Source organism: Emydura macquarii, unplaced genomic scaffold, assembly GCF_026122565.2.
Source record: "Emydura macquarii macquarii isolate MOO-44397 ecotype Brisbane River unplaced genomic scaffold, CSIRO-AGI_Emac_v2 contig_431, whole genome shotgun sequence".
Classification (NCBI taxonomy): Eukaryota; Metazoa; Chordata; order Testudines; family Chelidae; genus Emydura; species Emydura macquarii.
The window spans coordinates 11,002,257-11,016,437 of NW_027130568.1; the positions used below are offsets into that span (position 1 = coordinate 11,002,257).

Here is a 14,181-nt window from a genome sequence, read left to right on the forward strand (position 1 = left end):
CAGATGTAGAACTCCATATTGTTTCTTCAGCCAATTTTCAGCAAAGAAACTCATTTAAATGATCAGTCTCAAAGTATAGTTACCCTGAGAAGTTTAACTGAACCAAAAATAAAACAAATTTGCTAGAAACCATGTAACATACTTAGATAAGAAGGTGCATTTTATAAGCACTGCAAAGTGCTTTATATTCAGAAGTCAACATGTTGCTGTTCTTTGGGGCTGTCTCAGACTGAGAAACTTTGAGAAACTCCCAATCTGAGAAAACTTAAAGGGGTTTGACTTTCAGATGATGGGTGCCTATGCATTCTGCAATACATAGAAGAAGTAGGTTCTTATCTGATTTTTATTACATGGCTTCTGGACAACTTTTTGCTGTTGTTCAATTAAATATTTTTATTTTAAACAGAGCTTTGAAAGAAAAAATAATGAGCATTTACATCAGAGATTGTGTGTGTTTGAATACAAAACTCAGCTCAAGTCTGCAAAAATACATAGAAGTAAGAACACAAAACTCAGCATTACATTGCAGAGCTTGTATAACAATACACACAAAAGCCCATCATTATCATCATAAAAATAAATATATTCCAGTTATCGGTAAACCTCTAATGTTTGGATTGAGTTCAGCATCCAGAAGTGGAGATACTCACCAGAAGAACTTCTCGTTCTTTGTCCCCTCACAGCCCTCCTCCCCCGGCAGGTACAGATTTACCTGGGAAAAGACAACAGATTGGGGAGAATTTCAGATAAAAATGGGAAAGGATTCTTTCTTGTCATGGGGAGCAAAATGGCTGGAAATGTAAGAGACAATGGGAGGGAATAGCTGCCTGGAGGGGTTCCTCTGGCAGGGAAGGAGGAAAAGGTGGAAGGAGGGAGTATGTAGCTGGGGGTCCTTTTGACAGATGGAGTGGGAAGAGCCAATGGCAAAAGCAATATAATCAGAGGAGAGAATCAGAATAATGGCTGAAAGTAGCACTGGCATGGGATAAGGATGTCAGAACAGAGACTGAGCCCACAGCAGGAAGAAGTGGAGAGGGAGAGATCGAGGTGACACAGGCAGGAGACGCTGCCAGCATGATTGCATACAGAGGGTGGAGTTGCTCCACAATTGGCTTTAGTCAAACCCTACACCCTTTTGTTTAAATAGATGGGGGGAGGGATTTGCCAAACTGAGCAGCTACCCAGTCCCTACTAGTGGAGATATAAACAAACTAAATGAAGCCAAGTGTTAGGGATGTTGAAAGAAATGACTTTAATGTATATACAACAGGCATTCTCCTGTGTAGCTCTAAACAATGTTTTTCCCCCTCATATCCTTCCAGAGACAAACAGCTACTTAGCCAGCACTGTTAGTATTTCTGTTTTGCATTTGCTAGAGCACACACAACCATGAAACTCTTCACAAATGTAAACTGACACACAATCTGTAGAGAAGGATCAACTTCCTCCACAAGTTATTGAGCCCAATTGTATTCATTTATGTATAGGGAAGAATGATTCCCTTCGCTGGAGGAATTACTGGGTGAGGTTCTATGGCTTGTGTCATGCAGCAGGTCAGACTAGATGATCGTAATATTCCCTTCTGGCCTTAGAAGCTATATATATTTCTGAGCCTTGAAATGCAGCCACTTCTGGTGTGAAATAAAGCGACCGTTCAGCAGTGTGTATAAACATGATATACCATTTAAGACCATAAGTGGGGGGCATTTGTTCAGGACTGACTTGGAGAGAAGAGTGCCACCTTCTGAATCATCAGCACCATCTCCTGCAGTCATTAGGTTTCCTTTGGATGTTTCTTATCCAAGTGCAGACCTGGCCCAGCCTGCTTAGCTTATGAGAACTGATGGTATCTCAACCCAAAGCTGGTTAACTGCAGGTTTGAATGAGAGGACTCCAACTAATATCCATTCTCTTCTCTAACATAGAAACCTACCCTTACCCTCAGGATATAATTTCAGATCAATCATCTCCATGTCAAGCAATAATATGACCACACGTCACAAGGAATGAAGGATTTGAAGATAAATCTAAAACGTGTGACTCCTGTAATGCTGAAGGATTTGGATGGCAGTGAAATATACATTAATTTGAATAAGTATAGGGTAGGCTATGTCTGCAGGGCACCCAAAAATCAGAATATACGGTCATGCCATATTCTGCTGAAATGATGTCGCAGTTTGGGCCCCAACCTTGCACAGTTTGCTGTGCATCTCCTATATTATAAAATGGACTGAGATATTCAGGACATTCACAACAATTAATCAAACAATGAGTTCTTTTAGGGTAAAATACCTTTGGTTGAAAATATATCCGTGTAAACACGACTGGCCCGATTCACCATTGCACCCAAACTTGGTTTAACTCCAGATTGGAAGGATGCAACGCGTACAGTATGTGCAGGTGGTGAAATCCTCGATAACATCAGTTCTTTCCTATATCTTTGAGAGAGCATGTGCTTATTGGGGAGCTGGAATATTTTTAACCTATTCAAGTAAAGCAAGACAATGTAAGTGTCTGCAAAGTCTCCTGTTATGTCCATTTCATAGAGGCAAGGCTTGAGTGATCACCAGATACAGATGTTATAAGCTTTCGGGTTTCTAGTTCTTTTTTTGTTTTGGTAATGGATGTTCTTTGATCTTGCTGTTCTTCCTTTTAATTTCTGTGTGCCTTTAAAAACCATCACATTAATATAATCTTCAAGCTAAACTGCTGGTTTGATTCTTGTGATCTCCTAAACCTGTAGCTATTCAGCAGCAATTCTCTGGTGTGTAGAAAGTAAATACAGTCCTAGAGACATCTAAAGATAATTTCTGACATAAACCAATAAGGATTAGAAGACAATAGACCAATTCTTTGGAAAGCCTTTATTGCTCTTTGGCTCTGAGTTACATCTGTATGAAGAAAAATACTGAAGCCTAATAAACCACAACAATGTATGTAAGTAACTGATACTGTGAGGTTTACACAACTTCTTTTTAGTGCTTCTGCTGTGTTAAAACAGGCCTACAATGCCTTTTTTATGTGGAAATCTTCTAGATGGGTGTGGTGGGGAAGCCGTTTCTGTGACTCATGCAGCAGGGAATTCCCTAATGATTTAGAATATTTTTACTTCTGGACATCTGCACAGTTTCCTTTAACTCTGCAGTGAGCAGTTGATAGGAGTGAATTACAAAGAGCCATTCACTGTTGAGCCATTCCATTTTAAATGGGTGTTTATATTTTGAAAAGTTCAAAAACCCCATACCAGTACAGTGGGTGTACAGTGTTTTCATCACTTGTAACACCAGGTGCTTACTACAGACTGAAAAACAATAAAGCAGAGCTTGATGAAGCATGCTCAGAATAGAAAATGCTATAAATAACGGCAGGTCACACTTCTCAATCTTTAAATGTCAGACTTCCCAACAAAGTTCTTTGTCTTCAGTTGAAAATGACACTGATCACCAGCTATACATGATGACAAACGGCACTAAATATTGCCCTTCCAGATTCTAAGATCCATCCCGGGGCTAGAAAGAACCAAAGGGTTTCCTGCTTGTGTAGAACTTCCATTGTTCCGGTATCTAGTTCCTCACAGTGGGCCTGATCCAAAGCTCATTGACAACTCCCAGGGTGGGGGCCAAGATTTCATCTCCAGTAACTTCAGTGGGCTTTACTCTATATTCTCTGTGGTGTTCTCCCCCCACCTGCAGTGGGGAAAAAAAACCAAAACCCTGAAGCAGTGTCCTCTTAATCCAAAAGAGAAGGAAAGCATCAGCCTTTGGAGAGAGAGACTTCCCATACCTCTATTCCTTCATTATACCATAACAAAATGTTAACAAACACTCTGACTGAAACGAGGCATTTGATTTGGAGAGGGGATTTTTAAAAATATTTTATAAAAGTAAATAAATAAATAAAATAAGTTCCTTGGAAAAGACTCTCTCTCTTTTGTATAACAACTGCCCATTTGGGTATGGTAATTCCAGAGAGTAAATTTTAACGGGAATGCCTGAAATGTGTCTGCTTCAGCTTTGTGTTATGTCTGTAATTTGAATTATTTGCATTTTGGAAAGGTATAAATTGCTCTGGTGTACTTTTGTTGGCCTTCGGCCAGGCAGGGAGTTGCCTTGGGCTCTGAGTCAGCCAGGCTGATGCAGATGTGGCAGACTTACAATGGAAACTTTTGTGGTTTATCAGCCCTTACTCCTCAGGCACATTCTGACGAGAGACGGTATCCCGCATACTTGGTAGGATACTGGGCATCTGTGGCACTGGAAGAAAAATACTTTTTCCCGAGATAGGCAAATATTTCAAGCTCCCACAAATTGTTCCATTCCCATCTTTTTTTATTATTTTAAATTTCAGCTGAACTGTATAAACCTGCAAAACATGTTTACTGTGAGACGTTGACGTAGTGGTCTAAGGTTTCCCTCCTGGAGTTGATCCCAGTCCGTAGGCGTTGAGATTTCCTTCTCGGTTCACCAGACGTAACATGAAGAATTGTCTGCTTTTTTTTTTTTTTTGGTCTCTGCTTCATAACAACCTCTCCTCCTTATGTTTTGGTTAAATGAAATGTCACTAACTCTTAATGAGTCGTCTCTTCCCTCACCCCCTTAAACAACAAAGATCTGGACGTTCTCAAGAGAATTTCTTATTGGAACAAATAATAGCGTTCTTTTTAGCTTTCAGATGATAGCCAAAGAATAAATACAGTTTGGGATTTTTTCATATATAATAGTTTAGATTATAATATCTGAAATGTTTCTCAAAAACTCTTTGTCATCATAAAAATTTCAAAAGCACATAATGGCAGCACTGCATGAGGTAATGGAAAGATTAGCTATACAAGGAGCTATTTTGAATTTTACAAAAATATTGGCAAGAAATAATAATATAATCATTCATCTTGCAAGGTGGAAATTAAACATAACAAAAAACCTGAAGTTTGGTAATCCACTTACAAAGGCAAATTTAACACATGCCAACTACTAGACTGGATTTCTTTAGGTAAAAACACTTCTAAAGCAGAAGTTCCTGAGCAGACTATAACTTTGAAAGGTTTGTAGTCCTGTCAAAATTCTGATAGCTTCACAATCATGTTAATTTAAACTTTAGTTTCCTTTTTTTTTTTTTTTTTTCCTGGAGAAAAGATGGGTCCAAGTTTGAGGGATTGTGGTCAGTTTTTTTTTTATTGTCAGTTAAGAAAAAGCATCTGGTGGATTAATTCTGAAGTGATTCCCAGTACTCCTGAGAGGTCTGTTTAATCCTGGCAGTCCTGAAAGACACTGCTAGAGAGATTTTAGCACTAGTATGGCTAATTCTTCTCTTCTCTCTCCCTACTACCACAATACCTATTGCAGAGATTCTTGTTCTAGTTGATTTTTATTTGGTGGCATGATTTAAAATGAAGGAAGAAACTAAGGACATGCATGTATGCTGATTATTTCTGATGGAAAAGCATGCCAAATTAGCTGTGATCAGAGTGTTGTAGCATTCACACTATATTTCTTTATGTTAAAATGAAATAGTTTTAGACTTAAAAACCATCATCAAAAGCCAGTTCCACTACAGCATTCCTTTCACAGTGGGAGTGCTGTACACAAAAATATTATTTACAGACATTTGTAATAAATCAGACAGTTTTAAATGTGTCACCTCCATCCTTGGCATGAAAGAGAAGAGAGAAGAAAAAGTGCATTCACTAGTACCTTGCAGAGAGGCTGTTTTTTAATACATGCGAACGGCTGTGTGGTGAAGTTCAAAATAACTAATATTTGCATTTGCATGTCCCAATGCTGCAATAAATATACAAAAGAGATGACATCAAGTTTAATTTTCCCATTCACTCCAGTGACATCTCATGTGCATTAAACCACAAGTGTCCCTGCTGCTGAACTCAGACAGTGATCTGTTTGTGGCCATTTCTACATATTTTTCCTTTTCTACGCTCAGGGAATGGAAACCTTATATTTTGAATCATTTTTCTCATTTCCCTGCTGTTGAGTTTTGAAATCTTGAGGGGAAAAAAGAAATGTCTTCACTGGCCTTTGTTCCTGTGTCAATTAATTTTTTAAAAACATACATTTCCCAAAAGAAATCATCAGAAAATCTAAAATTCATGATTTAAAATTAATCTCGTTTGGACACATTGAACTAATAAAATTGGAGTGGCCAAAGCACAGCCTGCATGCCAGATGCAGCCCCAAAACTCAACAATCTGGACCACAGACTTACTAGGATCAGATCCTTTCCTGGTGCATATCAATCTTTAATATGAAGGTACCACGCACAGAAACTACATTTCCCAGCAAACAATGTTCCCTCTTGATCTAAGCAGCAAAAACTCAGAGCTTATGTCAGGCTGCTCCTATCAAAATAGAATACTGCATGCTGGGACCTACTGAAGATGAAGAAGACCTATAATTTGATACCCTTCCTTATATTGCTCCTTTTTAATCCTAACTCTTGACTCTGCTAGTATTTATCATTCATAGATTTCAAAACACTTTACAAAGGAAGGGAAGCATCAATATTTTGATTTGACATATTGGGAAACTGAGGCACAGAGCGGTGACATGATTTACTTATATTAATGGCAGACTGTTTTTATTCCAAACCTCTTTACTCCCATCCTAGTACCCTGTCCACTGAACCATGCTCCCTCCCTTTTAAACAAACTAAATGGGATTCTAGGCTCCTGGCAAGTTACTTATGAGACTTCTTGGTTGGCCAAAGTTTGGGCAACCCATCAACAGAGCTATTTTCCTTCCTCAACAGATCTTTTATAACTTGTCTATAACTCTAGGCTCAGCCTGAAGGGGAGAAAACAAAGCACAGAACTAGATCTTATTTTTTCTTCTTCTTTTGTCTTTTAGATGGTCACCATGTGTGGGAAATGGAAGCCAAAACCGACAAAGAAATGTGCAAACCAGTAAGTATGCCTTAAATATTTTAACATCACAGTTAAAAATATGTTTCATTTCTCTAGCACACTTCTTCTAGAGAGGACTTTCCAACACTTTGGCACTGTATCCCAACCCTGAAACAAAACAAGTACTCAGACCTTTCGTCTTGGAAACTTTTCTTTTAATGGGAGTGGGGGGCAAAAGGCCTTCCTTGAAATCTATTCTGAAAATAAAGTAATGTATTTGGAAAGGGTATTTTCAATATCTGGATGGGGCCAGCCTGTATTTTTTTTTTCTTTTTCTTTTTGAGGGCTCAAATCCATCTTGAGCTCAGCAAAGAAAGAAATTCTGTCCTGGGTTCTGCTTTTACCAAAAAAACAAAACAAAACAAAACAAAAAAAAACCCACACACATTTTCCCTGGCTTCCTTGTACCTTCTTCAGAAAGGTTTGGGGTCTCTTGGGGAGACTAGCCATGCAGTATGAGAAACATAGATCTTTACAGACTGGATTGCTGAAACCATCACTGAAATGCAGCTATTTATAGGTGGAAACATGGCCCCTATTCTTGTCCAGCAATAGTTTATTAGGAGAAGTGAAGAGTAATATATCAAGTGGAAACTACAGGCTGAAATGTGGGCAAACTGTTTAAAGATCTGAGTTTGAAATAAGCCAGGATACTAAGGCTATCAATCACACTGACTCATTCAAAAAAGTGCCAGGGGCTTTTTGATGATCCCAAATAGAGCCACAGGTTCACTTTTGGGTCCAAAAGCTGATGCCCTCAACCACTTAGCCTGTTCTTAGCACCTAGCTGGAACATTGTTCCACTGATAATTCAGGGTAGAGCACCACCTCAGGGATCACCGGCACTGCTTCCTGTAGCACTTGGGGTTCTCCCACCCACTGACCAGGCCTAACCTTCCTTGGGGGAGAAGAGCTGACAGGATCACCACATGGCTGGAGAAATACGTTAAATAAGAAATGTGATTGTGGAACATGGAAATATTTGAATAATTATATGCCTGTGTTAATTTTTCTTTCAAAGGAAATTATTTCAAGGTAAGCTACGTTAGGGCTGACCTACCACAGAGTGGTTGTGCTTTGTACCAAGGTTTGATTTCCGATCCCAGACTCTGTCCCACAAAGGCAGGGTGGGCTGTATCAGATATGGTACCAGCTTTACTGTTAGAAAGGACAATCTTGAAAGTTCGGGATGCAAGAGTAAGCTCTACTCTCACCATTTAAAGCTTCCCTAGGAAGCATTTACTCCTGAGGGAAGTTCTGTTCTTTCTACGATACCTGTACCGGGCTTCACAGCAGCCCAAACACTATTAACCAATGTCACCCAGTGATGCCCGACCCCTATCTCATCAGTCTGAAAACTTACTCCTCTTCAAGTATAAATCCCTGGCAAGTAATGTCTACAAACACAATGCATTTGCTACAACTTTGGTTACCCTGCCTTCACACTTCTGACCCGAATAATCAAACTCATTGCTGAAGAAACCCAAATCTAGGCTGAGCTGCAGAAAGCGCTAGCCAGAAAGGATCCCTCCCCCCAAAAACGGTCAAAACTAACTGCTGCAGATCACCACCTGCAGGCAAAACCTTCAGTGCCACCAAGCCTTGCTCACCAGTCAGTGTGCAGTGACATTAGTCTTTAGGAACTCAGACGGGACATTCACATGTTGATGTGCAAATATTATTGTGCAGAGCTACTGTCTGAAATATACACTGACTTTCTCATGTGTTTGCTTTTCTAGAATTCATTGGTGGTTGAGATACCACCTTTCCGCAATCAGAGAATTACCAGTCCTGTTCAGGTCAATTTCTATGTCTGCAACGGAAAGCGAAAGAGAAGCCAGTACCAGCTGTTCACCTATCTTCCTGCTAATGGTAACAATATATTTCTAACCTCAGGTAGTGGAAACTAGAATATGAATATTTGCTAAAAAGATACAAGAAAAGATAGAATGTAATTGATAATAATTCTGCAGCTTACTTGAGCAATTTAGGGCTGTAACTATTGCTATAAAATAAAAAATGTGGGCTGCCCCATCGGGTTGTCTCTTAATTTGCTTTCTGAGGAAGACACCTTCCAAATAAAGTATTTCCTTTTTGGTGGTAGAAATTTCTGAGCTCTCTCTTGTTGGAACACAATCACAACAAGCATTATTCATGGGCTATGAAACCTGTGGCTGCAGAGGGACCCTGGACTGTGGCCATGTTTATACGTGCTCAGTACATACAAGATCTCATCATGTGGCACATAAGGAGAAAGAAGGAACTCTTTGTGCCCAGGGGCAGCAGAAAGACTCTTTAAAAAATGAGATTGCTGAGCTGTCTCTCAAGCCTCCTCGGCTGCTCGCAACCTCCCAACCCCAGAGGGTGTATCATTCGAACAATATTTCTGAACTCATCCCCCGAACTGTGCTGTGCTCTGAGCTGGAGCTGGGATGGGAGTTGTCCAGCCACCCCTTCACCTTCTGGGCTTGGAAATTGAGTCTTAAATTGAGGTGAGAATCCCTCCCAGTGTTATTTATAGGCCACCCTGGGTGCTGAACACACAAGCGCCTCGAATGTGGAGTTAAGAGGCCAGTTCTAGCCTTGGACTGGGTTGGGGAGTAGTTAGTGCTGTTTCCATGACAGGTGTGTGGCTCTGGGTCAGAGTCCTTTTGCTGTCTGTCAGGTTGGTAGGCCAGAGGGACCTTTCAGTGCTTCTCTGTAGGACAGGCCATCCAATGGAGAAAGAGGGGGCAGACACTGTGATTTCACTATTGAGCTACTGGGCTCAAGAAGCATTTTCTTTCCCTTGAGAAAAACAACGCCCTTTCTGAGTGCCCATCGCACCTATCTTTCCAGATTGGCTCTTGCAAAATCTACGTGCATGAGGGGATTAGTTCCTAAGTGATCCACTTATTGCTGAATCTCCTGTGTGAGAAATAAGATTGTATGGCTGCTTTCATGAAGCAACTTCTGTTACCCTACTTGCTTAAAATTCAAATCAGAAGGTTGATTCCCAGCTTAATCCTTCTTTGGAGCACTGCTGAAAAGCATAATGGAAAGGGAGATCAGAAGGTTTCCTGTAAAATCCTTTATGTATATGAAAGGTTTGGGGCATGCAGATTTTCACAATGTGTGATAATCTGTGGTGTTTTGGAACCTCATGTTGTCCAATCACTGTGAAGTGATGGTAATGTACCAATATTAGGTGCATTCAGGGTAGTGGTGTGTGAAATATTCATCATAAAGAAGGTAAATTTAATCCTGTTTGTTTACATTTAGTTAAACTTTAAAATGGGTCAATTTCAGAGAACATTTTTTTAATGACATATGAGGGTTTATTTACAGTGAAAATGACCTGGGGGAAAGGGTTGGCAAGGAAAACATTCTTAAATTCAAATTTTCCACAGGTTGCCAATGTGAAAATAGCCATTTTGTAGGAGTTTTGCACAAAGTAAAATTTGAGTTGCATGATATAGCTTGGAAAAAAACGCCGCTGCAAACATTCTAGGTGAAACTCCATGAAATACAAATGTTGAATTTCACATGACTCTAGTTTGATACCAGTCCAGACTTTTATCGTGACTTTAAATTCAAAATAAAGCATCATAAAGTAACAGGGAATTTGACAACAGCAAATTACTCCTTCAGTGTGTGTATAGGAGGGCCCTACTGAGTGGGTTGTCCCATGTTTTGTTGAATTAGCCTAATTATTCAAATCTCTGCAGAGTGTATGTTTGTGTATATTCAAAGAATGTATAACTCTTCTAGATGAAAAACAGAAGAGTTATTACCTTCAGCAATAAACATCTGTTGTGATAGCCAGAGATAGTGCTTACCTATTGAGTTAACTTCCAAAGATATTTAAACTCAAGTCTGTTGCTGACTGCTATTTGTACTACAACACCTTCTTTCCAACAACAATACTCCTTTGTTTTTCATCTACCTGGCCCTGATTCTCCATTGCCTTGCACCTCACGCAGTGATATACACGAGTGCAAAGTGGGATGTAAATCACTACCATTTGGACTTGGTGGCACTTTCCAATCTCTTTGCACAGACATAACAAACTGACATCCCCAAACAAAAGGGGATGGAGAATGAGCCCCTACTTTATTATATTTAGCCTTATGACAATGTCATTTTTGAAATGTCAAAGGCCTGATTCTCCATTCTGTGATACTGGTTTTATGCCCATATAGCTCCAAGGACTTCAAAGCAGTGCAGCCTCAATTGACAGGTGCAGAATCAGTGTAAGAGAGTAAAAAGTCAGACATGGGAGACCCTTTTTATATATAATATATAAATAATTTAATCAAACATGCTGATTTATTTACAAACTCCCTTATGCCTACAGAAGTAGTAAGGACAAATATATTTTTGTAATCACTTGTAATTATTCAAAGGGTATATTTTTGTATTGGTGATACTTATAGTTGTTTGCATCATGCCCTTTAATGGTAGGTATGAGACACCTTGACTGTACTCAGATATGTATATACATGCAATAATTAGATTAATAGTTAGCACTAAATTCAGTTCTCTAATATGCTATATTTCAAGCAGGCTTTTTTAGGCTGCACTGATTTATCTAATTTAATTCATGAGTTTCTTGTGGCTTTCCAAGATGTTCTAGAAAATGAAAGTTACACTCAGCAAGAAAAAATAATTAAGCCAGCGACTACTATATTATCTAGGTAAAAAGGTTTAAAAAATATCAGCAACGTTTTTGTCCAGTTAACACTTCCTGACTTGTTCAGACAAAATCACACAAAGTGTAGAGGCTTTAGATTTTTAACAAGCAAATGTCAAAGTATTCATTAAGTATTAGATATAATTTTTCACAAATCAGGTAGTATATCATGTGTTCTTTCTGTTTTTATCCTTTATATCACTCAAATGCTAACATTTCAAAGCCTTCCATGGTTTTACTTTTTTCTGTGCATTAAGGATCCTTTACAAATTACCTGATACATGCTACACTTTACATCTCAGCTAGATATTCCCAGAGCAAGGTACTGTAAGGTATCAGTAAGGCAGTACTAGCCTTGCGCTGGTACTTTCTGTGGGGTTAGAGGGAAGGAACTGACACTCACTCATATGCCACAGGGTCACTTCACAGCTGCTATTATGGTCTCGGAGCCCAAGTACTTCCCTACAGTCCTATTTCTTCCCATTTCACAGGGGTAAACAGCCAATGGATCCAGGTAGTGATGGATTCACTGTGTCCTATGCCTAGTGAATGGCCCCCTCAAGTGCCCAGGGAATACAACTTTGTGGCATGCATAGAGTGCAGACCACTGTGTACAGCAGAACAGCAGAGCTTGTCCGCTTCCCCTGCAATCAGGGAGACACAACAGGATATTTCCTTCTCTCTATAAATTGAACTGATTTCTACACCAGGAGCTTACTTAGGGTATCATGAGTTCCTCTGTCTTAAAACCATATCCCCTAAGCGGAAAGCTTGTAAATAAAACAGAGGCTTTACAAAGGTGGGTAGAAGCGAAGCTGTTTTTGAAAAGAGGTGGGCTTACATGAAAACTCTGGCTCAGACAGACTCAAACCTTGGGGGATTCAAAATCCAGTTCTGAATTTTGTTTCTTCAGTCCACCTCTGTTGAGAGTAACTAATCCTAACTCTCACTTTCCTTTATCTTATGTAAATTACTCAGATGCTGATCTTTGGCTATTGGCTTTTTTTTTTTTTTTTGTCAATATTGCTGCAGTATTATGCAGCACTGAGCTACTGTATATCAACTTTACCCTGAATCCTGCAGCTTTAAACTTTCAACACTTTACATTGGACATTTCTGTCACACACATATAAGTAATTTCCTTAACCTTTTGATGGAGGTGAGTCCGCACAATTCATTTGGTGAGGGCTAATGAATTTTGCATTACCACATACCATTAGAATATCCCAACTCCCACCCACTGTTAAATGATGTAAAAAATTAATCTCTACAAAGCAAAATGAGATTACCCTTTAAAGCAGTGGTTCTTAACCTTTCCAAACTACTGTACCCCTGAAGCCTGAGTCCCACCCCCACGGTGCTGAGGCATGTAACTTAGTTTCATGGCGCCCCTGTGGCTCCAGGCAATTGCCTTTCTTGCCACCCCCAATACCAGCTCTGCACTTGCGACCCCTCTAAAACCCCAGGTTAAGAAACACTGCTTTAAAGGCAGTCTTCATTGTAGCCTCTTTTCAATATTTGCTCTGTAGGCTTTATTAGTATATAATGTAATGTTATTTACGGAAAAGTTAACCAACTCTGCATTTGTATTTTATTTTCATCTAGAAACACCATTAGTAAGTGTGCTAAATATTTTTCATTTTTGTGTAAGATTGGACAGGTTTTTGTTTATATTTATTTATTATTAGCATAAACATTTTTGTTAATCGTCTTCTGAAATTAGTTGGCATAATCAGTAGGGTTTGCAGAATTACCTAATCTGAAGGAGGTTATAGGAGAAGGAAAGCATTTAAAAATGTGTGCTACTGTTCAAAATCCAGTGAGATTCTATACAGCATGTGTATGCTACTGCTAAGAAGGTCTAGGGGAGACTAGGATCCAGATTTTTAAAGGTGTTTGGCATCTAAATACCTTTGAAAATCTAGCCCTAATTCTCTGTCTCAGATGTAGGTGTTTACAATTGTCCTGTTGAGTGGAATTTTGGAGAAAGTGGAGAAGATTTTAAGAGATTCATTAACTCTTAGAGTTAAGTCTGTATTTATTCAGATTTCTTTTGAACACGTACATTAAAAATCAAAGAGACCTTTTTAGGATTTTCTCTCTCACAAGAAGGGGGTTGGTGCCATCTAAGATATCTGTGCTGTTCTGCAGAGTGTTGATGTCACATACTGCTTTAGTTCATACAAATGTTCTCTCTTTCATTACATTTGGCCATGTAAATGTTATTTAACAAAGCAGGGAAAACAATCAGTGAGTTTATTTGTACAGGAAAGATTGTTATGATGGAGGAATGCTAGGATTTCCAAACTGCCTCTGTAAACTAGATATGCAAATAGAGGCCAAATTCTGTTCTCAGGACATGTCTGAGTTTGCCCCATAATTCAGACTATGAGGGTGCAAAGAGCAATGCACACCAAAGTGCTCTGCTGTAACTCCTCCATGTGGATGCTGCAGGTGTGAACTAAAAGGTTCCTAGTTTGCATTAATGTAGTCCTCTTCAAACAGGTTGCACCCTTTTACCATTTTAGTTTGCACCCACAGTGTCTACACAAGGGAGATATAGTCCAGTATTTCTGTGTGCTATACTATTCACACA

General features: G+C 39.3%; 1 protein-coding gene across 5 annotated transcripts in view; it reads left to right on the forward strand.

Moving 5' to 3' along the window:
• Positions 1 to 14,181, forward strand: part of NFATC1 (nuclear factor of activated T cells 1) — a 134,437-nt gene that overhangs the window by 73,537 nt on the left and 46,719 nt on the right. For 4 of the 5 annotated variants that reach the window (XM_067537533.1, XM_067537532.1, XM_067537536.1 and 1 more), the window contains exons 7-8: positions 6,858 to 6,913; positions 8,653 to 8,785. In XM_067537533.1, the coding sequence (XP_067393634.1) occupies positions 6,858 to 6,913; positions 8,653 to 8,785 (189 nt within the window). Of the gene's footprint in view, positions 1 to 6,857; positions 6,914 to 8,652; positions 8,810 to 14,181 lie in introns of all 5 variants that reach the window. The other variant, XM_067537537.1, reaches the window with a different exon arrangement.